This window comes from Colletes latitarsis, chromosome 11 (assembly GCF_051014445.1).
Source record: "Colletes latitarsis isolate SP2378_abdomen chromosome 11, iyColLati1, whole genome shotgun sequence".
Lineage (NCBI taxonomy): Eukaryota > Metazoa > Arthropoda > Insecta > Hymenoptera > Colletidae > Colletes > Colletes latitarsis.
The window spans coordinates 12193979-12221331 of record NC_135144.1 but is presented as its reverse complement, the minus strand read 5'-3'; the positions used below and the strand labels follow the sequence as shown (position 1 = coordinate 12221331).

Genomic DNA, 27353 nt, shown 5'->3' with positions numbered 1-27353 from the left:
TGATTCGAGAATAATAATAAGCAAAATTTGATGAGTACGTGTTCCTTGCCTACTGACTTTCTGTAATTACTACGAAGGTTTTATCAGATTTTGCTTTTGAGATCAACCTAGTTTCAAAAAACCATAAATTAATCTACGAAACAATAGCGATTATTTAACCGCGAAAGCGCGGAGCAACCGGTTTGCCGCGAAACAAAAGCGCGAGATCAATTTCTTTTGATCGCTGCTAGGGATAAATAAGGAAGTTGGGGGTGTCTAAATACACAGAAACACGTATCGGATGGTTTTATCGGTGCCACTAATCTATTAAGGGTGAAAACTCGAATTTAGGCCGCAACTACAAATCTTAACTCGGCCCTGAACGCGGAGAGGGGAGTCGAAAATCGAGCAGAACAGTCTCCTCGAGCGCCAGATTCTACGTTTGGAAAATCGTTTGCCAAACGAAAACACTTCTATTAGAAATCCGCAGCTGTCTTGCAGTTTCACCATCGTAAAGCACGATAGTAAATCTTAGCTAATGGTCGATACTTGTAACACCCCCGACAACAACAACAATTATCCCTGGCGGAACTAATAAGTATCAAATAATACTAGGCAAAGGTAAGTAGAGCAATTCATGGAACACCGAAGGACAAGCTACTTCTTCTGCAATTTAAAACGCTCCTATACTACAATTTGTTACATCATTCGTCAAATTTTTTCAGAAACTTAATATAAAATATTTAATAATATAAAATCATTCCATTCCCAGATATTATTTTGTTCGAATTGCAACGAATTTATCATCCAAATTTAATTAGAACGTTCCTTTAATATTTTACAGAAATTTAACATTATTGAAAATAGTATTTGAAGTTTCGAAACAGTCGACCAGGCCTGTTTAGAATTCAATTGTCGTTTCGAGCCCGTTACCGATAGGTAAGAGAAGGATATTTAACGGTCGCCATAAATTCTCTTTTCTGGTTCGTTTATCCGCGGCAGAAAATTCTTTCGTATCTCTGAACGTATAACGACGAGCTCCCAGATAGTATCGCGAACGAAGAAGAAAAGATAGGCTCCTCCCGGTGTGCAGACGATAATCATGGTTGCAGTACGCCCGAGTACGAAACAACACTCATAAATAATAGTCGAATAACCCTTCCGCGTACGTTTGGATGCAACTGCGGGAGTTTGGTGTGTGCACGTTTCGAGGCACGGCTTTCCCGCGGAACGAAACCGCCTATCCCAAGATTATGCAGAAACTTTAACGACCATGGTTACTCAGCCTTCTTGGCAAAGTATGGCAGGCGTGGTTTAGCCTGCAGGTTTATTAGTCCTGATAATGTCCCTGCGGGGGAACATGCGTCCGTGTTTATTGTTAGAGAATTCTCCGCGATATAGGCTCCGCGTTGATGCCCCGAAATAGACCGATTTCCAAATTCCGGTTATTAAATCCCCGTTTTAAGGATTATTAACCGCCTGAGAAACGGGCCTTCCAACCTCCGTCATTTCTCTGGTCTAATGGCACAACCTCTTGTGTCGGTTTTCCGTTAAAATTGTAACACGCGTGCTTTTTCGAGGACGTCCGGACGAATTAATTAACAAAAGATGACGTTTATTGCGAAATTTACGGAGGGAAAAAAAATTAAAGCACGGTTTAAACAATTGAGATTCTAATTATATAAATTATTTAAACGCACAAAGTTATGACGGAGAATTTTTAAGTCCGATTATAGAAAGGATAGAAATAACGCTATAAAAGATATTCCATCCTGACGTGAAATTCTATAAGTACGGTTGTAAAGCTGGTTATAAATTATATTTTATCTCGTCGTACGTTAATATATGGCCACGGTAACCATAAAAAGATGTATCGTACTATTAATAGTATAATCTAAACAGATACGAGTAACTGGCCCGGAAATACTCAGTTTTTTGTCATTATGAGAGGATCCATTAAATTGTCGTTAGTGCCTGTGCAGCATAAGGACATACAAAGTACAGTCGCAATTGTAAGGGAGGAGGATAATAACAAGAAGAAAGGTGCCCATTCAAAGACGTAGATCGTTTAATGCTGCGCATTTGTAAAAGAAATTCATGATCGAATGTATTTTCTTTTTCATTTTTTTGTATGCTTCATTGTATCGCAACTTTACGTTCCCCTATTAGCATCGAGACTTCTTTGAAATTCAAGCGAAGAAATAATTTGTGTCCCGAGTTATCTGCGGGTCAAATTTACTATAAATTCTTAAATTTGCCTGCTCTGTAGCATATATCAAAACTACGACGGAAAAATACCGAACTGAAGTGCGGATGTTTCTTAAAAATACGAAGAAAGTTTATAAAGAAGGTTTATAAAAGAATCTGCATGAGACTTGTGAAGAAACTTTCTTTAAAAAATGCAGAGTATTATTCGTTCTAATTAAAGTTTGCAAACAAATTTTCAGAAACGAAGTTAACTTGTTTCGACGTTATTAAAAATTTCTGGTTTGAAAGTAATTTTTAATCGAATTCGAGACTTATAAATTTCTCTATACTTAAACTTTCTAAGAAACTTAGGCAACATTTCTTTCTTTCTGTATTTCCTTACTTCTAGAGAAGACCCAAAAACAAAATTTCAAAATATGAAAAGGCTATTTAACCCTTGTGTCGATAACCGAGTACCATTTTCCACGTTTCGTTTAAACATTTTTGAAACTAATTCAAACCGGTTTGATCGTAAAATTAATTCTAAGTTATTGAAAGAACGTAAAGAGTTTAGGGTTATTGACATAAAGGTTAATCGACTCATTTATCATAATTACTAACAACCTTGAATCACCCAGGTGACATGAGAACGATACTGTTTATAATAATGACAAATATTTGACAAAAGTTAGTTACGATTGTATTCCATAGGAATCGTTGCTGTGCTTCCCTTCAATTTCGTACGTTATTAACACGGATATTTTGCAGGAGGGTGATACGACAGGAGTTAAGACCAGTAGCAAAGAAAAAAGAGAGAGAGAGAGAAAAGAGAGGGAGTGAGAGCTTAGACAAAGTGTGTAAGTGTACCAAAATCAAAGCAAGCTAGCTACGAACCTAATTCACCCTTTATTAAAAATATGTTTCGTACTTTTTCTTACTTCTTATCTCTTTTTAATATCATTCCTTGTACTTCTTCTAACTTTTGGGATACCTTAATATATTATTATATTACATATCTTTGTTGTATTTATTATTACCATAATTATTATACATTTTCTTCAATTTCCATTTTCACTCTTCGTACTTGTATACATTTTTGGCGCGGAGAAAAATATCAGCACCGCTCCTCTATGTTGAAACAACGAGATATTACTTTAAACCGACCAGAATCAGTGACCGGAGGATCCCTACGTCGATCGAACTTATTACAGCAATGCTTGGACTTGAAACTTTTTTATTTTTTGTTAGCGAAACCTATTTGCGAGGTTTTCTCGATTAAATTAAGACCAAACACGATATAATTCGTATCATATTTGCGTATTTAACGAGTGACGATAAACAACTAACATTAAAAGGTAAATATTATGCAAATTACCTCATGTTTGGTCTCGTTTTATTCAAAAAAAAGTCTCACGAATACGTTGAAACAAATTTCATGGTAAGAAAAGCAAGAAATAAGAAAGTTTTGTCTTTTCCTCGCTATTGCCTCCCACGGATAATCTTCGTCTTTCGCTTTCTGCTTCATTTTACGTTCGACCGTGCGGCAAAACGCAAAGAACATTGTCTCGCTTCCAAGCAACGCACAGTTATCGAACACTGTACTACGTCGGTCCGTTTGACGCCGTGAGGAGTCTCCTCCGAGCAGTGGGGATGCCCACCGTTCACTTATCCGATCAAAACCTAACCGTAGTTATCCGAGCATCGCTGTACTCGTCGGTTTAAAGTAATATCTCTTACTGCTACTATTTTTCTCCGTGTACGCCCGACTCAATGGATTCGTGTCGCTCGGGGGAAACGTGATTTTCCTTTCCCAGATCTTATGCATGGCTCCAGGAAGGGGAGGTAGAGGGGGGTGGATTCCCATGTTTCCTTCGAGCGGCGCGAATCTACTGAGTCGAGTGTACGAACATACAGCTGTTCTCTCTTTCGTCCTCATTACTTTTTTGTCACGCTGAACTTATCCATACTCCGCGAAAACCATTTCTTACGTGTCGCTGAATTGTTTTTCACGCGTAAACACAGAGACGAAAAATATGTTTTCTTCGAGGCACGTTTAATAACAAGAATATTCCCGCGTGTTCGGACGTTACGAGCGAGCGAACTGCTGTTTTTTATTAGACTAGAAGTTCTGTATCGAGTTGGTAGCTTTGTTTGGCCGTTTTCTATACACAACGTGTATGGCGGCGTTCGAATCTCGTTCGAAGTAATTTTCTGTGTCGTAAAGTTTTGTAATAGAATATGTACCGATTTCAATATGCATGACCGTTGATTTTGATAGAAATTTGGATTCGTGGCGCTTGAAATTATGCGACAGGGCCGTAAGAAACGGTGAACAGCCGTGGAGGAGGAGAAAGAGGAGTTGTAACACATTTTACCCTTCACTTTTATTACTTTTCGTTTGATTTTTAATACTTTCACCCTATACTTTTCTACAGTTTGGTTAGAAATGAGAAGCTGAGTTAACGTGTAAGAAGTATACTGTGCACTTTTTTACGTAGAATATGATTTCGAAATAAAAAATATAGGTTTACGATTATAAAAAAAAACAAAATGAAATTAGAAAAGTAGTACCATTTTAATCCTCGTTCAGAATACTGAAAGGCATGTGCCAGTTTTTTTTTTTTTTGTTTTTAATCACTTGTTTACAAGATTCTTGGCTGTCTCAACATAAAAATGAGACACTCTGTATATAGCAGAATGACTGTAAATAGCACTGGATAATTTTCTGCATAAATAGAGGGATGAGTTAATACACGGTGATATTTTAAATGCTTACTTCTTTCGTTTTTAACAATTTGCTAGAATCGTGGTTGTTTCGAGCAGATAATGATCCATGTTACAACGTTGGTAATAATATAAACACAGTCGTTTTAATTCTCTAGCCTCAATCTAATGGAAACACGAGCATCGTGGAAAAGAACCAACAATTTAATCTACATAAATTACACGAAACTATCGAGCAAACTGGAGAGTACAATTTTATTACTCTTTATCAGTCTAGCACTCTTATCGATCCCGTATACGCTTATACTGAGGTAATAAGGAGATCATTAATTACCAGTGTCAAAAAGTAACAGCTATCCTATGAATCTATATAAAAAAAAAGTCATTAATAAAAAGTAGTTTGTTACTTAAGAGGATATTTCCGTCTAGATAATTTTTTAATAATTCTTTGTTATTTTTTCATCTTTACCATATTAAAAAAAAGACAGTAGAAATCAATATTTTAAAAAATCCCTTCGGACAATGAAGATACTCTTTTCGAAGATTTCCTCCTTTGAATTCAGTCATCTTATTAAAACTTACAGTATCATAGTAACTTGTTCAACGTGGCAATTTTTGTTAAAAATATAAATTCAAACTGAACGAAAAAGAATAGTTTAGACGGGAATACTCCCTTGAGTCTTATTACTAAATTTCGCATTCGCTTTAAATTCGCCTATGCTAGATACAAAGACACTAACCGCTTCGAAATAATCGTGTTCCGTAAGCGTCATTGTTATTGCAAAATAGGGCTGTTACCACGGACAATGACTTAAGCGCTTCTCGAGTTCCGCGAAACGGATAACAATTACCGTACAACAATTATCAAATGCTAGAGCCAGTAAAGCATTCCTAAAGACGAAGAGAGAAAAGGGGTGGGGGAGGAGAGGGAGAAAGGCAACTTTTATTCTTTCGTGCCGGTCGATATAACGCTTTAATGGGCCAGTGGAAAGTTATAAATACAGCATCAGCTCCGGGAACTAATTATTCAAATATCTGTAGATACTCGGAAGTAAAAAAAAAAAAAAAAAATGGAAGAAAGATGGAGGGGGCAGCCGATGTCCACTTAGGGGATGCTAGCATGAATTTACTCGGGAATACTGGCGCTCTGCGGAGGTAACTAGTGCCAACGAAACTTCAAGTATCTACGTTATTTAAGGGGGTACGAGATACGTATATAGATTCGAGTTCCATCGTCGACCACTAGAGATTCCATTCACCATAAAATGGAGAAGAGTGGAAACTTCTTTTCCGGGGAGTAAGGGAGAAGGAGAAAAGATATTGCGAAAGTCCAACATCGTTGTCCCTTCTTTTTTACCCTCGTTCTAACTCAGGTGTTTTCCCTCCTTCTTTCCCTTTTGCCCGCGCATTTCCCACCTATTACTTTTTTCCTCTGGCCGCTTTCCTTTTTCCTTGACCTCGAAACCGCTCTGTTCGGGATCCCTCGAATTTCTTGTTGATCTTTCATCGCTTCGGGTACACCGAGAGCGGGCTATCAAGGATTCGCGAAAGTAGAAAGTTTCTAGATCCACGCGGTAGATCTACAGTAGCGAACGAAACTATAAGACGCTTCGCGTACAGCCAGGGACAAAAGTAAGTGGACAGACGACAATGGTGTTACTTCGAAACAGATTATAGCCTTTTCAAAAAAATGGTCTTTTTCCTATAGAGCGGAGAAAATGTTCTTTTATGTGTAAATAATATATTCGAAGTGTCTTATATTTTTGTGTGTTTGGCCAGTTAAGAATAAAGTTTGGCCATTGATCGAGTAGTGTGTAGAACTTGGATTTAACCCACGTTCGTGTAATCAGCTGCCTAATGAGCCGAGCACGGAGCTACAGGCTCTTTCCGGTTAATGGCGAGCTGTATGCCGAGTACGTCCAAACCACGGTCCCATAAATCACGGAGCACCTTCGCTGCGACACGGCGAATCGAAAGGTTCGATAAATATAGACCTAGATAGATTTCCTTAAGCGAGATATATCCGCCTTTGATACTTGAGCGCATACGCGAAATATAGGTCACTTATTGAAAGATGATAGCAGAGAGGAAATGACGCAGGAAATTTTGACGTCGCGAGGTGTCACTTACCTTCGCCTATTGGAATTTTCATGACTGTTTGGGAAACTTGCGTTTGAAGGCCCGGCTACGAAAAAGGAAACCAGCGTTGCCTTTAACGCTAGATTCTGGGGGACATTGATTGCAAATATTTTCATCGAAACACCAAAGTTATTTGATTTTATAAAAAATATTAGTATTCCAAGAGAGAGATCAGTATTCATACGAAATTGTCTGTTCGAAAAAATGGCACGGAAGCTTCGAAGAGGCTATGTCAGGTATGCTCGACTAAAAGATTGAGGGGTTACCATAGATCCATACTATCACGAAGGTTTCATACTGGCAGACCTTCGTGAATGAAAATCAGCTTTAAAAGGGAAAAAATCGCGAAGATTGACTCGCCGGAGACGCTGCCTTAAATAGAAAGAGTAACGGTATGCTGTAAAAAATTTTATAAGGATTTATTCGCGCTGAAACGTTATCTATTTTTTAGAAACTCTACTTATTCCCTGCGTTTGGAAATTCTATATTTCGCGTTCCTCGGTATTTTTGAAACAAGGGCAACTTCGAAGATCGCCATTCGTCATCGATCGTTGAAAGCTAGGTTCTGGGAGGGGGGGGGGGGGGCTCGTAAAAAGGCAACAATAATTTCCCTGGACACTAGGGGAAAAAATCGATATTATCGTGGCTACGCAAGCGTTTTAGCGGGAAGAAAATTTTTTAAAACGAACCGATAACGCACTGGGTGACGACATTTCGAAGAATACTAAGAATAACGTTTAGGGGGCAATAAAGAGATAATGCCGAGCTTTCAGAAACGAAGAGAACGTCCTCGTTGGTAAGTTCTTAACGGGACGTTTCGACGTCCTGAGAACCTTCTATCCTCGAACGAGGCAATTACAGGCCGTGGTTTACCGGTCGCGTTTACACCCGTAGCCTGCTACCTTAGTATAGGCTAAGCCCCCGTGCGATCGTAAACTTAGCTGACGGGGTTCAACCTCTTTGGCATTGCCGTTCGATATCTCGAACAGCTAGCTGCACAGAGTTCCGCGTCGTCAAACCCTGACCCCTTTCCTGCCATTGGAGAAGTTAAAGGAACCCTCCCATCAAACCCCTTAACGGGGGATTCGCGTCTACACCGCAATTTTTTAATGGTCCCTTGGAAATTTTTTTCAAACAAGAATATTTTTCTCCCCGTTCGGTTTGAGTCCGTGCTCCTAACTTTATGTTTCAAGAATATCTACAATCTTTAGCGTGCAAAAATATTAATCATTATTGAAAGTCCAGTGAAAGGCCTTAAAGAAAGTGTACACATGGTCGCCATATCTTAAATTTGAACGAAAAGAAAAATATCTTATACTTTGGGGCGAAAAGATCTTATAGCTTTTCGAATTTTATTTTATAAACTAAAGAAAATAAATATTTTAATATGTTAACGTCTTTGAACATGTCTGTATACAGAGAGGAGGGGCAGTATCGATATCGATTCGAACGACCGAAAGGGGGATGATTCCACGTGAAAAAGCGAATCGAAAATGAAGAATAACATTTTTTTATTTGGGGCTTCGTTTTCGAGATAATTGAATTTGAAAATATGGCTGGAACAAGTGAAATTCAATACGATTCGTCCGACGCGTCTGGCCATTAATCGATTATTCTACTTAAACTTGGTGAATATTCGAAGTCAATTTTCTCGAAAACGAAGCCTCGAATGAAAAATATTATTTTTCATGTTCGATTCGTTTCTTAGTGTGGAATCATTCCCTTCTCGGTTGTACCATCTAGTATACAGGGTGTTCCGTTATTATTAGTACAACCGGACAGGGCCATTGCATAACAAGTATGAATATTCAGAAAAAAATACGTAACTTCTAAACTAATAGACGTAAGGTATCTAATATTATTTTAAAAAGGCATCAACTTATTGGAGAAGGGGATACAATTTTACTAAAAAAATTGATTTCTTAGTATTTCATTATACAACAAAACTCTTACTCACTTTTTGACTGCAATTTGTTGCCCCAAGACTAGTAACTTTTATATCAGTTGATCGGGAATGCGTAAAAATCGAAATATTCCTTGGAACAGTTCCTGTAACAGAAATGTACTGTATTATGACATTGCGGAATTGCAAATTGAATCCGGTATAAAAATCTTGGTTGCAATTTAAATATCTCATGCCTTTTTCGAAATATGAGAAACAAGAACTGGTAGCTATGGTTAATGCTAATTTCGAACGTAGATTATATATTCACATTTCGTAGTTTGAATTCTTAGTGAAACGTAGAGTTTTAAATCAACATTCGTAAATAAATATCCGTAGCTTTTATTACCACGAATTTTCTAGTTTTTACTATATTGTATATAACACTTTTGTATATTACCTTATGCAGTTTTTCTATCGTTATTAATAATTTGTTATGCGAATATTATCAAATGAAATTACCAAGAACGATTTAATTACGTTTATACATAGATATCAATTTTTTTTTAATGAAACTCGAAATGCATGTGTCGCATTAAAACTCATTCTAAGGGATCGTTTAGTTATTTAAGATTAAGTGCTTTAATGAATTTTGTAAATACATATTTCAGATTACAAATCGAATTACATCGATAACTTTCGAAGCTGTTAGCACGATAAATGTTTATTAATTTCGCAAGAAATATTTCGTAATAAGTATGAATGGAATGTAAACGAGGAGGAGGCTGGAAATATTTACTAAAATCGATCCAATGCTGCGATATATTAATAATCTGCGAAAATAAAACGAGAACGCTATTCGATAAGTTTTTCTGCTTTCTGTTTCCAGCGAATTCGAAGCCGTTGACTTTCGATGAAGTGTACAATCAAAGTAGTCCCACAAACTGCACAGTATACTGCGGTGGATTAACCAATGGTCTAACAGAAGATCTAATGCAGAAGACCTTCTCGCCTTTCGGATCCATCCAAGAGATTCGTGTATTCAAGGACAAGGGTTATGCTTTTATCAGGTAAATTCCGTCAGTGTATTTATCACCAACAAATTTTTGGTAAAATCATCGGAAATATAATTTGTTATTGGCTATTGCCTCGCAGTATGTCACACTAAATGAACAATTAATTCGAAACTTGAAAGTAAATCATGAAGTTCGTAGTTTTAGAGTACTGAGCATCTTCGAAAGTTCAACAATTATTCCAGCGAATTGCTCGCCTGTAAAATGCACGGGTTACCTGAGACCTTCTTCTGGAACTTATTAATTTCGAAAGTTTCACCGCTCGATTGTGTATCTTAGCGATCTCTCGATGTCCCCGAGGACTATGCCGCATTGTTGTTGAAACGCCTCTATGATATACGTCGCGTGTAATGTCTCTTTAAGACGTCACCGCGATCGGAAGTCCCTAGAGTGAATCCCGAGTTGAAGTGCGCCGCAGTCAGAGATCATCGCGTTGAAGAAAACGAGCAAAACGAGAGTTTGGTTGATGAGAAAGTTCTCGCGTACAAAAGCAAGTTCGTAGAAAATGAATTCTTCCGACGAACAGGAACTTTAAAAATTACTCCTGAGAAAGTTTCAGCTACTGATACATTTAGGAAGAATCTAGAGCTTTGCCAGAAATGTATATGAACACATTTTAAATTATTAATAATCTTAAACATCTCCAGCGCGAATTATATGAAATTTTATTTTTCTAGATTTTTAGGTTCTTTTATATGGCGGTCTTAAACAATTATTTTCATTTTCGGAAGCATGTCAGGCTTTGAACCGGGTGAAGAAGCATAAGTAATTAGCTGTGCTTAATACCGGTTCGATAAAAGTCCAGAAAGTACCGATTCGAGCTAAACGCTTCCCTCTGCCAAGTTTCGGTTGGCAGAAGTCTAAAATCGAAAACTACGAGGAACGTGCGTCATGAAATTTGTCCAAAGCACTGACAACATCATGATGTCCTTAGGGAGCTTTTGGCATCTGACGATAGTGCAATGATGCTTTCAAAATTAATGATACCCGGAATGCAGCCAAAATCACTTGCCTATTCAATCGATATTTCTACCGGGAGAAAAATAACCATGACTCCACCATTTCGAAACACTTAAAAAAACTCGTTTGTTTTTAAGATCGTTCCACATTTGGATAATAAAATTTAAATACGATACACCGAGATGAAAATTCTTGGAGTTGCAAAAATCCAAAGATTAACGTTTCTGTCTAATATTCTAGGCGTAATTGATATTTCAAACATTAAATTCCTTAGAAATTGGTAAGGAATCAAACTATCCTACGCGATATCATCTTTGCAACTGGATGAAAATTATCGAGGAATTTGAGGTTAGCGGAATAATAGGTTACTTTCGTCGCGTTCCGTATCCAGTTACCCTAAACCATATATCAGCCATCAGGCGTCAATTCCGGACACGTTTTCCAGCAAAATTCGATCAATTTTCGTTGCTGGGAACATCTCACGCCCAATCGTGGATTGACGAATACGACACACGGGGCGGCAGCAACAGCCAAACGAAAAGTCATTGAATTTATCGAGAGGAAGAGATTAGGTAGGTTCTAACGTCCGTGCCCCAGGACTGCACAATAGAAGTTCCGTTTCGAAGTTCGAAGGGAGTTAACAAATTCTCATCGACTACACTTTTTATTAACAATGTCTCGAGATACGATTAAATCAAACACTAGCGCGAAGACCTTAGATCAAAAAGTGTCTTCTTCCTCCCGGCTTGCCTTTCTATACCTTTATCAGACATAAATGCGTCTATGCGTCAGAGTTCGAAGGTCCTGCTCGTGGAAGGGAAAGTGATGCTAATATTACAACGTCCTCGAGTACGACGAAGGATAGTCATCGTCAGCAACCAACCTCCTTTCTGTCTCTAAAGCCTCGACCGATAACCAGCAGTAGATAAGATTCTTTCTTTTCATCGAGAAGAAAGGATCCCCCCTCCGCCTCCTCGTACTGCCTCGGTCTATACATTGTATTCAGGAGTAAGTTCATACGTCATCCCGAGATATTCGTTTCCGAGGCTTCCGACTATAGAAAAATGGGAGAAGGAAGAGCAATTAGACGGAAGATATCCGAATGACGGACATTGTCCACGGGCAGTGGAACTGCACCAGACACGCGGAGGTATACTGACGGGTGTTAGGCGAACCAGAAAGAAAGAACCGAAGATGCTGAATGCCGTAGAATGTCCAGGTCGATGGAACGAAGGAGTTTTTCGCCTCCTTATTACGCCCCTTTCTTCCGCGGACATTGCTCGTTCTGGAACTATCCTCTCGCGTCTCTGCCAGTTTGGCCTACGATGGGTCATGGAAACCGACATAACTGTCTTTGAGGGCTACCGATAGATACTGTCGGTAAAATACTCGAATGGCCACCATAGAGTCCCGACTTGAATTTCTGGTTTCAAAGTTTCCAGTTTTTTAGCGTTTAGTCTTTGCTTTTATTACGGGACTGCAAACGTGTGACCATTTTACCATAGACCATTTTACCATAGAATGGAATCCCTGTCATTAAAGAGGGGATGCTGCATTCTGAGTTGCGCGGGCCAATCCGTGCGCAAGATTATCTTTATAATGCTCCTAAAAACGACATGTTTATGTCCGGTCATGCGGTATAATGCATCCCCTCCAGCTCTCACGGTTGCATAGGCGACATTTACGGAGGGGTGTCCACCCCTTTATCTTGGGTAAACGCCAAATGGCAAACCTTAACCTCCCCCGTAATTGAAGGACACGATAAATAAGTCTCCGCGTTTTCAGGAACGCGATCTAACCCGGAATTTTTCATTTTTCCCTCGAGTTATAAATAAATAATACGCGACGAAGACAAACCCCCTCGGACCGGCGCTGGGATGAGGCCAGTTAGCTCGGTCGTTATCGACGAAATGATAATATCTGAAGTTCGTTCACATGCTCGATACACTTTGAACATTCTCCAAACTATATGAAATTCAAAGTGGGACGATGTATGCGAAACTACGATTTAACAGGGAATCCCTCGGATCCATGGTAATCTAAATTCACCCGGATTTGCGTATTTTCCTTCTACACGCATACACGTGTGCGTGAATTTATATTTATTAACCAAGTACACTTTTCACGCAGTTCGGTCGTCGAAACTTTTCATTTCGGTAGAAGCGAGTAAATTTTGATGCGTTCGTGAAAATTACATTTAGCAAATTCGTTTCTGCTTTACAGACTGAAATTTGAACAAACGTCGAATACATCTTTAGATACAGAAAACTAACGTCAAAATATTAATAAGTTTCAAGATACATTTATTGACGTTAAGAGAAACGTTCGGAGTTGATCTAAAGTTCATGACTGGTTTGTATTTCAGGTTTTCTACCAAAGAATCGGCGACACACGCTATTGTGGCAGTACACAACACCGACATCAATGGTCAAACGGTGAAATGCAGCTGGGGCAAGGAGAGCGGAGACCCGAACAATGCTCAACAAACTGGACAGGTAAACGTTCCCTCTTTTATTGACCTCTAGTGGAACGGAGCGATGAAATTTACGATAGAACCCTGGATAAAATTTCAGACGACACTCGGTATAAAATTCCGAATACAATTCTGAATAACCCCTTTGGCGCGTTACGTAGAAAACACCGACGCTCCTAGACAGCTACAAAAAAGAAAATAAGGATTTCACGGATCTCCTCTTGCGGAAAATAGACAAATTAAAAATATACTTAAAGTATTAATAAATATCTTTCATATCGATTTTAACAAAAATAAAATAAAGAACATTTCTTAAATAAGCTATGAATAATTTGATCTTCGCAACTCACTATCATCGAATCTCGTTAACACGTTGGTTGCCCTGTCGGAGGATCACGCCTTCTTTAACGCTAGATTTACGGACATTGATTCCATATATTTTTATTAAAACTCGTCGTATTGACAATTACATTGCAATTTTGATTAAAGTATTCATTTAAATTCGACTAAATCGCTAACGAATTATATATTTATGAGTTCTACAACATTAAACATGGAATCTAAAGTAAATTAGTTAATCAACTAAACAAATCCAGTTAGGATAAAAAGAAGCGTCGGATTAATAAGTACATCGATCGCGTTCGAACTACGTTTTAACTTCAGAGTACGTACCAAAGATCCTAGCAATTAGTACCGGTTCTACTTTGAACTGGAACCGAGTTAGGTTTGAATTAGAAATTGAGGTATCTCGGCAAACACATTACCGTATAAATCCGTTCGATCGTATCCTATGTATTCTGTCGGTAAGCGTTCCAATTTAAATTAAATCGGAATAAAGCAAGTTTCTCGATCGAAATGACACCCGTTAAATTATTGTCATTACCCCTCGACTTCAAACATTTGCACGCGACCGAAAAACACGAAAAAGCGTTCCTCGAAGGGCTTTAATTTCAACTGTTGTTACTCTTTCCTGAGTCTCGTAACTTCAAAAGACAATAACGCCTGAACATTCGCCATCGTGCTTTCGGAGGAAAATTATTTTCAGTATTTTCGATGTCGTTAAAAGTATTCGTTCGATTGTAAAGGTATTACGAAGGATAAGCGTAGAAAATTCTTTGACGCGTCGTGAAAAGGAAATAGTTAGAGGATTCGGATCCTAAATGATTCCATCCGGTTCGAACAGCGCGTTCGCGTGTACGATCGTCTAGTACGAGCGGAACGAGAAAGTAAAAACGAACGAAGGAAAAGGAAGAGGACAGGGGAATCGGGCAAGATTCCGGTCTATTCACAAGCCTTGCTCTAAAGTGTGTCTATCGGGTCTCTTAGCAATTAGCGCCGGTAGGACGAGTAAGTACGTCCGATCTGGGAATGGTAGCCCAAGTACTCCCCCGTCCCCTCCACCCTTGCACTCGCCTAGCTAGTACTTCCGTCCGACCATCCACTGTTACTCGGCCCGTGACATCGCTCTAATTGATCCCTATTCCCATAACGCGCTTCTCCCACGAGTACCGAGATATCGCATTACTAGGTACCTCATCATGGTCCCCCGGTCTCGTACTCGACGCAGTCCGACTGCTTTCGTGTTCGATCTCCTTCTTAACCCGCTAAATTAGCCGGGGAAACGTTATGGAGAACAATCGGGTTCTTCAGACCTCTCCTTCCGGCGCTAGTGTGTGGAAATTAGTCGTTAGTAAGTCCCAATCGGGACGGGAATTTTTCTCGGAATTCGTATTTTTTAATTAATTGATATTGTAGGAAGTATCGCGAATTCTAAAGGGATCCGAAGTAAATTTCTCTTCTCTTGTTTCGGAGATCGGAATCTCGAGAGTGTTTAATTTCCGTGTACCGCTAATTTTGGATTTATTTCATTTATTTGCGTCCTGCCACCGAAATGAGAGCGAGCAGAGTTTAAACAATAATCGTAAAATCGAGAGCCAACGTTGAAGCAGATTGGGGTAATCGGCGGAATGGTTGCAATTCCGACGACCTAACAGCGCGTATGAAACATGGCAACGATTGTTAAACGCGCGGTATTACCGTTCTTAACCCTATTGACATCGTTATGCATCGAATCTAGGCATTTACTCTTTTCTGTTTCATTGATTTTTGTGTTCTTTCAGGCGTTATCGTCGGCGACGTACCCTTACTATGCGGCGGCAGCAGCTGCCGCCGCGGCGGCGGCGGGCGTCGGAGGCGTCGGCGGTGCTGGACAGCTTGGATACTGGTACCCGCCTCAATCTTACCCCACAACAGCAACGCAGATGCAGGCTGGTGGTTTCTTGCAAGGGATGCAAGGATACACTTACGGGCAATTCGCTGGGTATCAACAGGCGCAATACATGGGGTAAGATCTTTCACTAGGATCTGACAAGAGCGTTCATAGAATTTCTTTTAACGATAAAATAATTTACATTACTGTAACTTCGACATACAGTAAAATTCCAATTGTCCGGCATATTCGGGACTGGAACAATGCCGCAAAATCAAATATACCAGATAATTGGAATATACCTACATACGAAGTGATAAAAACGAGGAATATAATTACAGACGAGGTATACGAATAGACCTTACGTCCAATGTATTTTTTATGAGGCTTTTCTAATTTTCCGAGGTTAAGGAACAACTTTTCGAATATTTTTGTGATTTCTACATATTCTGCACCGAAATACGCGTCGTTTGCTTTTTGAAACATTAAAATCGGCCAATCCGTTCAGGAGTTATGATGTTTTAAAGATGCGCATGAAAATTTGAGCAGAGATTTTTGGCCAGAAATTACATTTTCGGTAAAGAATTTTTTTCTCGAAACTGAGTAGGATTTTGGGGCTATGTCTATTTACCAAAAATGATTGTAATTGACCCCTGCAACTGAAAATAATTTTTTCAGAACGATCTGAAAATTTTTTTTCGCTAAAAAATTTCAGGGAAACATGTCAACGTATGGTCAGACATTACATTTTCGGTAAGGAATTTTTTTCTCGAAAGTGCGTAGGATTTCGGTGGTATGTCTATTGACCAAAAATTATTGTAATTGACCCCCGCAACTGAAAATAATTTTTCCAGAATGTTTTTCTCATTTTCCGGGTTTAAGGAACAACTTTTCGAATATTTTTGTGATTTCTACATATTCTGCACCGAAATACGCATCGTTTGCTTTTTTAAACATTAAAATCGTCCAATCCGTTCAGGAGTTATGACGTTTTAAAGATACGCTTTAAATTTTAGAGACATTTCTGACCTGAAATTATATTTTCGGTAAGGAATTTTTTTCTCGGAAATGGTTAGGATTTCGAGGATATATCTATTGACCAAAAATGATTGTAATTGACCCCCGCAACCAAAAATAATTTTTTCAAATTGATTTAAAATTTTTTAATTTTATCGAAAAATTTCTGCACCTACCATCTGGTTGTGACTTCTTTGTTTGTGTGAAATGTAATCTGTAACAAATGTACCTATTAATCAGGCATTCTGGATAATCGGAACTCTACCGTAATTAGTTTTGTGGAAGAGTTCAGAAAAACTCCGTGCAAAAATTGAAGAACCGACTTTGCATCTAATTTTCTCATAATCGGCTCGATGTTAACGGCTAAAATTATAGACGTGTTCCTTGTAAATATATATATATCTATCTGCGGAATTTTATTGAAATCAATGCGAGCCGCGTCTGAAGATTTCCTTCGTTAGAACGAAATTCATTTATTTACTTGAATATTATGTGTACAATCTGTAAATACAGAATGGGAATGGGCGTCCACGCCGCTGGCACGCCAGCAGGTTGGGGCCAGGGATTACCTGGGGGACCACAGTTACCACCACACCACGCCACGACGGTCACGGCACCCCCAGGGGTGCAAGCTCCACCCCCACCACCACCACCGCCAGCACAAATGATGGCCTACCCGATGCAACAGTTCCAGGTATCCATTATTTTTCTCTCCCTTTTTCTATGCCCGTGCATATTTTCTTGTACGTATTATCTACTCAGTGTAAGTGTACCTTGTGCTTTGCGTGTTTCTGCATTGTGTTGTTTTTTCGATCCATTCATTACAGAATTAACAATTAACAATTTATGGTTGTACAAATTACCCGCAGAAATAGGTGAAGAGCAATTTGTTTTCACTCGTTCCACTTCACCTCGATCCTACTCTAGCAAATAAACTATTAACAATAATTCATTGAGACGTTGGTGGTGGACGAATTCAACGAAGGCATGATTTAAAAAAAAGTAGTTTTGAACCAGGGATTCTAAACCGAACCCTAACCCTAACTCTAACTCTAACCCTAACCTAAACTCGATTCGGTTCTCAGTTTCGTAAAGTAACCCACTTAACTTACTACTATCAATCATTTCCAATCGTATTTATGAACGACGTATCCTACATTTTTTGGTGACTTAATTAATAAAGATGTTTTCTTTTATTAAAATGAATGGATCAAATTATGGTACTAGTGTTACGAATTCCAGTCTTGGCTTCTGTATACAGTAAACGATTAATTAACGTGATTGAATGTTGTTGAATGGGAAAATTTGTGTTACGAGTGGCTTTTTAATTGGTTTACCGATTTCGTTGTCTGGAAAAGCGTAAGAAACAAAATCATTCTAATCGTTACGTAATGCATGTCGCACCCTCTTAACGTTGCACGCACGAATTTCTGTGTCATTCTCGCGATCACCTATCTCATCATGCACGCATGTTCATCAGTCGAATATAATTACAATTCACTTAAAAAACGAATACTTTCGGTTATATTTAGTTCGATGTTTTTTCGTGACTGCGGCTGTAGTTATTTATTTATAAAATACTGACTCCTCAAGCGTGATGATTTATCTCATAATTCTCGGATGGGAATAAGGATTCACAAAAAATGGAGGCTCGAAAGTCGGATGTTTCGAGTGACCGTGCATGCAAATATCCTAATCATTCTTTTACGGCTCCGCATGATACTTCATATGCATGGTAGGGGAGACGGGCACTCGATACTTCAGGTTTGGGTCGAGTCGAGTCGGATCGGGTCGTGATCTCGACTCGAGTTACGCCCCCAACCCGACTCGAGTCGCGCCCAACCCGACCCGAGTCGCGGGTAGCCACCCTACAGGCACGGAGGTTCGCCAGAGACATGAACTTGGCTGAAATACGCGCTTATCGAACCTTGTTTGCCTGAAATCGAATATCTCGCTGGGTTTTCTTCGATTCATTGTAATGATAAAACGAGAGATTTCAATTTCTAATCGGATGCAAGATATACAAAGTTATTATTTGAGTTTATAAGATAGGGAAGAATGTGTAAAATGTTAGAAAACAGTTTCTGTTACGGTTCCTAGAAAAAGGATAAAAAGAACGTAGAATTGCTCATTGAACTGACGACAATCGGCCAGGAGAGATATTCGAAATCACCCGAAAAAATCGTCTTTATTTACATATTTCGGTTCGCAGGCACAGTGATCGCTACCACTATCATCGCACGGCCTGGCTTTTCCTTACTTTCAAATATCACTTTGCATCAAGGAAACTGCATCTACGACCTGGCTCAACCTCGAATTCGACCAGAAAAATGGAGACCGTGTTTATAAAATGGGTATCATCGTTTGGTATGGAAGAACGCAAGGAAAAGAACGAACGAAAGTTTCATTTGCACCGACTTAGTTATTTAAAAAAAAAAAGAAAAAAGAGAAAAAAGAAAAAGACCGATTGAGCATCACAGTCACATATTCACGTAACACCGTTAATCTCTACGTAGTTTATCCGTTCAGGCGAGGCAACACACGTTCGTAGGATAGTTTAGAAGGACTTTCGGAACGTTAAAAGCGATTGAGGTTGAGTCACGGTAAAGGTAGATTCAGATCGATCGGTCTTCGGGTGTGTTGTAATGCGAAGGCCCGATAACAAAGAACGAAAGAGAGAGCGATAAGATTATGAATTTTAGAGTTAAAAGAGAGTGTGAGTGATAGGGGATGAAAGAGAGAATAGATGTCGAGGATATTTCTATTGTTTTCTTGAAATTCGGACCAAGACTTAACCAGCGTTTGTGTGTTCAAATGGTAAAGTGTGTTCTTGGTTGCGGTCCAGCTAGCGGATGAGGACTGGCTGACGCCTAGCCTTCTAGTGTGATGGTAAGCAAGTACACCCCACCGACAGGAACAACAACAACAACAACAGTTACCACCACCATAATCACCACAACAACCAACAACAAAATTCTCGTCACCGTCGACGCCACCGCGACCGCATAAGCAACAATCTTTCCGGCTCGATAATCGGGAGGCAGCCATTTTAGCAAACAACGGGAATTCTTATCTAATAATTATTAAAGCAGAAAAGGAGGGAAACTTCCAGGCTCCCTGTAATTTTTCACGTCCAGCCGGCAATCTTCGAAAGAAAGGAAACTAAACATGAGGCATCCTCTCGTCCAGTCTCTAGAATAGTAGTTCTCTCGGCTTGAATTAATAGTTAGCGTCACGGTAGTGTCGAAAGCTTCATTAACGAAACAGGAATTCCGGGCTACGCGATCGTCGATTTCCACCGAATTTCGCTCGCGATTCGACGCGACCCGTAAACTTTTAACCCGTAACCCGGATTCATTATTTTTGTAGTTTGGGCTTAACAGCGAGAAGAAAAATTGAGTCCAAGTTGCACGGGAGCTCGAGGCGGCGGTGTATAAATAAATAAGGGAAGGAAGATTCTATAAAGCAAAGAAAAAGCAAAAAAGAGAATTCAAACAATTAGCTAGTTAGGTAGGTATGTTATAATGAAGCGTTACTCGAGGACGATTCGAAATTCGGCGGCAAAGCGGGGCCAGACCTCCAGAAATTCGACGATCCCGCGTTCCCCGTGGGACTGTTCTTCGCGCAACTATCCGTGAACGTGTCTTAATCCGCCATTCCGCTGCGAGGACTTCCCCCTTCGGTTGTTACATTATAAAGCTCGATGCCAAAAGACAAATCACGCGCAGTCGAGGAGCCGGTTGGATATTTTTATAAATGATCCCCCAGTGCTCGATTAAGACATAAAAAAAAAAAAAAAATAAAATGAATAAAAAAACCAAAAAAAAAAAAAAAAAAAAATATGAAAGGAACCGCGGATCGGATGGAGCGTCCAGAAATCGGTCGATTCGCCATCGTATCGGGTCAACCGTGGTTTTTAACTTATACTTTAGATTTTTATATAACACGCATACCATAGAACCAAAGAGGAAATCTCGACTTTAAGACGCTTAAGCAATAAATCGTTAAGCTTAGGAACGAGAGAGGAAGCCGTTCGATCCTGTGTCTCTCTGCTGTGAGCCACGAATTCGCAACAACTGTAGAGGTGGAGAGAGAAGGGACGCGACGTTATCAGCGGCTCGATATGGCGAGAATCGATCACGGTCTGCCCGACGTCCCGAATTTCGACTCGGCCAACCAAAAAAAAAAAAAAAAAAAAATATAAACGGTGACGAAAACGAACTCGAGGAGAGAGAATTAAACAATTCATAGATAGACACATTGCACAAACAGCACGAAAGTTAGATTAGATGCATCGGGTTACTTCCTCGCGAGTCCGTATCCTGTCCGATCGATCGGAAATCGTTGGTAAATGATTGGGTCAGAGATCGGGGCAGTCTCAAACGTGTTTAGTCCCTTTTCGGTTTTAAGCACGATCCAAAACTGCGTTTCCCTGCTCGTGAAAGTTCGCTAGTTTCGTGTTTGCACCCGGAGTCTTTCGATAATGAAACTGTCTCGTCGTGCGAGAATCCGCGATTTAGAGACGAGTTGCTCGAAAGAGTGGGAGAGACAGGAGGGATAGGTAAAGATGGGAGGGGAAAGCGATAGACAGCTTTGTTATTAATCAAAAGATAGACGGGATCGTGCTTTAAACGAATCAAAAGCGATCGACGTTCGCAAATCAAAAGCGTGATGATCAAAGGACCGATGCAGTAGACGTCGGAATCATGAATTTAGAACGCGAGATCACCGATTACGGGAGAATAACGAAATCAAACTAGGCACGACCACGTGACGTTTTTGGGAATTTTTACTAATTTCTGGACACAGCACGTTGGTGCGGATAGAAAAGGTGTGCCTTCAGTCCATTCTTGCGGACCACAAACGTATTTCGTGACATTAATTCCTCGTCAGCTAATATTATTTTCGGAGAGAGGCACAAATTTCTGGAAATAGAAATCTTATGCTGATCTGGAAACGGAGAACTCTTGGTGTCTTCCCAGTACGCGAAACCTTTCGAAAGAATACTAGTTAAAAGTAGCAGAGGGTTTTTTTTCGCTCTAAATAGAAATCGATTATTTATGCAAATTATTTTCTACCAGTCTGGATGCGTCGGTGATATTTGTGAAAAGAAAACTTTATAAAACACTAATATTTTCACTGTGAACATTTTTTTTTAATAATGATTTAGATATTTAATACTATGTCATTCGAGACCATGTTCTTCCAAATGATATTTTAGTGCCATTGTACTGATATTTGCACCCCTTTGTTATAATTTTGGAAAAATTTGGAAGAATCGCTTTCTGAACAATTTCGAAGATCATCGACAGTTTTAGTATTTCTTTTTTTTTTTATATATCGTTCTACACACTTCTGAACGAACTATGGCGCCCTGGAGAACTGACTTCTCAATCGTTCATTAGCTACAAAGTTTTCCGAAAATATCGCCGACACACTTTCGTGAAACAGACTGTACTTTTTTAAAGCATAATCATAAACTGTTCACTTGAATAATCTTCCCTACATTTTCTAAATATACTAACGATAATTATTTATTTAAAAGGGTTGATTCCCATTTGTATACATGCAAAAAAACAGAAAACCTAACTGTTACAACGAAAATAAAGAAAATTTGTTAGTCATTTTTCATTCACTCATCAAGTGAAAATAATTGTTCACAGAGGTATGTATCACTAAACACAATTAATAAAATCAATTTCAAACAATCATGATGTGATAAACAATATATATTAAAAATGAATGGGAAAGTATTAACAGGAAACATGATTTTCTTCCACTTATATTAAAGATTCGCATACCGTGTGACTATTTTAGACGCTATTCAAGTGAACCAGTACCGTGCTCAATTTTTCAGCTTAAACGTTCCCAATTCTTCGTAAATCTTCGGTACAATAAATACAAACAATAGGACTTTCCAAGCAACCCTTCTATTTTGTAAATTCAATCCCAACAATATACTAGAAAAAAAAACTACACGAACGAACCAAAAAAAAATAACGCTAAGAAATTTTTCCACCTCGTATTTAAAACATAAGAATTGTGGCCCAAGATACAAATCAACACCAAAACATATTTCACCGGTATTTCCGTCAATTGTTTTATAATTGAGGAATACAAGGGATGAATAAGAGTCGTTTGTCAAAAATAGCGTAAGAATACAACGAATAAACGGAAACTAAAATCGTGCACACCGAATCGTAAAAATCACATTTCATCGTCGAAATCATTGGCATTCTTTTGGGATACTATATCGATTATCCGTTTCGCGGGGGCGTAGCCTAAAGGACACGCTACGGGTCGCGAGGAAGAAACGAAATTATAAATAAATATATACATACATATAAATAAAAATATATACCAAAACGTGCAGCGGCGACGAGAGCTGTTATTTTGAATCGTCGTATGCGAAAAGAAAGCGCTGTGCGTGAGATAAAAAGATAGCTCGTAAGGGACAACGTAAAAACATAAGTGAAACAAAATATCGTGTACATTATTAGTTAGGCGAACAAAAAAAATAAAAATATAGGTTATTTTTCTGAAAGGTGGAACGAGTGAGCGGCGAAGGGGAAAGGGCGAAAATTGGGGTTGGTCGATGGGTCAGAGCGTGGAATTTAAAGGGTTTAGGTATCGAAAGAATAGGAAGGGGGTGGGATGGGGGTGGGGGGGATCAAATCATACGTCTACCCTAACGTGTCCTTCGCCCGTATAATCACTCCCCTTGCCGGAAAATCCGCTTCTCGACTCGATTCCACCTTCAACCATGAGAAAAAGAGAGTCCTCGACTCTTTTAAAATCACCGCGGGGATCCTCGTCCTTGTAAAAAGTATTTAAAGAAATGAGTCTTAAGCGATAAGGCGTGTATAGGACTTGCCATAGTCTCACGTGCGTTGTCTAGGTGACGAACCGAATGAAGCTAGTCGAGTAAAACGGCTATTAACGGAGGAGGGAGGGGGGATTGGTGGGGAAGGAGGAACCAAAACGTAGTATAAAGTGATAAGTAGGTAATTAACATAATCTAATTAGTAGGTAACACGGGGTTTTGGAAAGTAACGACGACGAAGCGAGAGTGGGAATCGCGAGTAAACGTGAACGTGTAAAAAGCTTAACTTAGAAACCGGAAAGAATGATGACAGGGAGAAAGAGTGAGAGAGTGACCATTTAATACGAAATGGTGAAATCCGTTTATGGTACCTAACTCGTGTGCGTAATCGCAAACGGAACGTAATGGACAATGTATACTCACACCTACACGTGCACACGGTATGTAAATACACAGTTACGAGCGGAACACCACCCACACAAGCGTACGCGTAGAACGTAGACGAACAAACTACTTAACTACAGCCCTAGACGTAGCTCAATCTAGTCTAGCTTGACGATCACTAGGTTAGCGAGTACGGAAAACGTATATACATATATATAGTGCAATAACTGTATCTGCAAATTACAACGCCCCCTACACACACGCGCGCATACACGCATACAAACAAAAAATATACCAGGGAGTACCCAGTAACCCGGGGAAAATGAGAAATAAAATTTTTTAACAGACCTCCTGTTATCTAGAAAATTGAAAATCTGTAAGATGCTTGGAACATCCATTTTGGACAAATTTTTAATAGAATTAGCGTTTAAAAACCATTCGGTCAAAAGCATCTCGATATAACGAATTTCAATAGAAATTGTGGACTGGGTTCCTTAAATCAGTATACAACGCCAACTAAGGATAATTTTATTAAAGTAACTCACCGAAATATTGAGCCTGCAGACTGACAATCAGTCTCACATCCTACAGATTTCCAAAGCTGTTTTTCTCGATAATGGTAGACGTTACGAAAATAATTTCGTTCCACGTTTTCTTCGCTTGCTTTTGCATGAAAAAGCTCCAACCTACGGTTGCAGTACGATTACTGGGACACCCTGTATGAGAAACGAGCCGCGGCTGCTGCCTCCCCCCTCCGTTCAGAACTCTGAAATGCTACACCCCTATAACGCGTGCGATTCTCGTTCGAGGATTTTTACCATATCGTCGTTTAAGCTTCAGCAAGCTAGCACGGCCACCTGGCCATTATCGAATCATTGCCCGTGTTACTGGCGACCCATTTCCCCCCTATTTTCTAGAAAAACCTTCCCTTTATTCTTCTCTCAAGTTTACTGGGCATCTTCGACTTCGTTCCCATTATTATTTTACGCCTCTCCGCGCCGAACGACTGATTCGCTCTACGAAGACGACTTTCTACTAGGGAAGCCATGTAAAGACTCCCTTCCCCCCTCCACGATGTTCCAACTGCGTGGTGGACCGATTTCCACGCTCGGTCTCGGAGAACAGCCGCTTTGAACTGACTCAGAGAAAAGGTAACGCCATTCGGATTCGTGCAGCTTCGGTCGGTGTCGTGGAGACTCGCTTTCAAGTAACGCGTATCCCAAAGGCTGCTATTTTTACTTTTTGGTACTCGGTATTCCGACTGAATGTACAGAGTAGAAAACTGTCAATTTGCAAAACTTTTTCAGCAATTGTTTGTTACAAATTAATCGTTACAATCGCGACACATGCCAAAACTTTAGAGTAAATATTATTTCTATGGTAATGAAAACCCCATCCAGGCTAGTTGCATGGTCCCCAGGGAGAGGGGTAGATGCAAGAAATATTGAGGAGTGGGGGGAGGAGTCTCCACCTGGCCTCCCTGCTTTCTACACAGAAGCGAAGATTCACTTCGCGAAGATTCCCCGAATACGATAACCGACAATCATTGAAGAAACATAACATTTAGAGACGTGTACGTGCTCCTTTCCACGAGGACTGACTAAAATAATTAACGATAACGAACGGCGTGTAGACGTCGGCGTCGGTGACGGAGGCATTAAGGAACATTTTGTTTACCATTTTCTGTCGATCCTAGTTTGCTTTTTAAATCTGTACAAATACTCTCTTAGTCCGTGGGATTAAAAATAATGTACAAACATATCATTGCGCTGTTTAGCTAAATCCATGACAGCTTGGTAGAAACTGTAAAAAAGAGGCTGGTAGGTAATAACAATTATTCGTAGATGAGATTCCCTGTTATGGCAAATTTTATTATCGCAAACGTCCGAAACTTGTTTATTTCTCGTTTATTACTTGTTCATTTATCTGTCAGTTTATCTTACCGTCCTATATAATAACAGTATTTAAGGGCGATTGAATTTGTTTAAAGATGCTACGATAAACTAACATACGCCATGATAAATGTACGAAAAAACTGACTTTGTATATATTTAGAATCGTTTCGCGTACCTAGTCGAAATTTAGACCATCGAATAGAAACTTATACTTATTACTGCTTTCGCATAACGTTTACAGTACACTTATCTGACCTCCGTGCAAAATAACGTTACGTACCTGTACAAAACGGAAACAATTGATATCCAGTATTGTCAAACAAACGAGATTTCAAAAACACCCAAGATACTGTATATCGTAAAAACAATTGAAAGAAATTGGTTTAGCGATTTACGAAATTTATCCTCAGGCATTAATATACCGGGACACGAAACGATCTGTATAAATAAAACGGAGAATCCTAATATTTCAGCAAAAACAAAATACCGCGAAGAATTATTCTGCATTATCCAAGTTTTTACGACATGATTAAAAAAATGGTTCCATAGTATTCTTCAAACGTGTCTGGGATCTCAAAGATATACGATCGAAAAAAATTATGAATTTCTAAAATTATAAAAGGTGGAGTGAGAGTAATACATCAAGAAAATAACAAGTATAAAATCTTTTATTTCAAATTTTTCGGGATCCCGAACACCCCTGGTATTCTTATACGCTTTTTTCGCTTACTCTAAATTGTCTTGGAATTTTGACAAGGTTACCTTAAATTCCCCCCCCCCCCCAAAAAAAAAAGCCGGAAGTTAGTATAGAGGTAGGAAGGCAGCAGCCAGGCAACTTGGGAAAACCGGGCGCAGAGCACCGTGAAAACAGTTTAGCGTTAAAGGAAAGACGTTTAAAAAAAAAAGATGATGCACACAGTGAAAGAAAGCAAAAATAGGAGCCGTAAGCGAGCATACTTTAAAGTAACATATGTATATGATCATATATATTACAAGAAAGACAACCAACGTCTGTGTGTGTATATACACCCAAGGGTCTCCGCGCGCATGCGTATATACACACGCGCGTAGAATACAAAAAATATGTATATTATATATACATAACAGATATAAATGTGTAAGAAAATAATATTAGCCGAAAACTAGAGAATATATCGAGTATAAGCGTAGAAACGACGAAAAAAACGGACGACAGCGGAGGCGCGACACCTGTTAATGCATACTCCGCAAATGTACTGTGTTAAATACCCTTAGTTGTAAGAAACTTCAAACTGTAACTCGTAACAGACAAGAAAAAAAATAAAAGAATATTGTGGCTAGCCTATCGGACCCCGTGAGCCCCACCAATAAAAAAAAAGCAAATTTGAATTCAGTAGAATGAGAAAGATTTAGAGAATAAGAGAATAAAGAAGAAAACACGAGTATGTTTGTGAGAGAGTCAATAAAATAAAATATCAACTAAGATAACGACAGTTTTAATAGTTTCTTGCAACGATCAATGCCGTATAAGCGATCATTTTTTATTTATAACCCAAATAAAAATCAGTCATAGGAAAACAATTCGTGTACAATATTTTTGATTACCAATAACGATTGTCAATAACCGAA

The 27353-nt window shown here is 39.2% G+C and overlaps 1 protein-coding gene across 8 annotated transcripts in view; it reads left to right on the top strand.

Moving 5' to 3' along the window:
• The window catches only part of LOC143348188 (nucleolysin TIAR), a 647185-nt gene extending 620432 nt beyond the window's left edge, over positions 1 to 26753 (top strand). For 6 of the 8 annotated variants that reach the window (XM_076778153.1, XM_076778160.1, XM_076778159.1 and 3 more), the window contains 5 exons: positions 9801 to 9981; positions 13310 to 13439; positions 15538 to 15761; positions 17157 to 17337; positions 19489 to 26753. In XM_076778153.1, coding sequence (XP_076634268.1) covers positions 9801 to 9981; positions 13310 to 13439; positions 15538 to 15761; positions 17157 to 17337; positions 19489 to 19530 — 758 coding nt within the window. In that variant the 3' untranslated portion in view covers positions 19531 to 26753. Of the gene's footprint in view, positions 1 to 9800; positions 9982 to 13309; positions 13440 to 15537; positions 15762 to 17156; positions 17338 to 18855; positions 18991 to 19466 lie in introns of those variants that run through there. The other 2 variants (XM_076778154.1, XM_076778155.1) reach the window with 2 other exon arrangements.
• Positions 26754 to 27353: the final 600 nt, after the last annotated feature.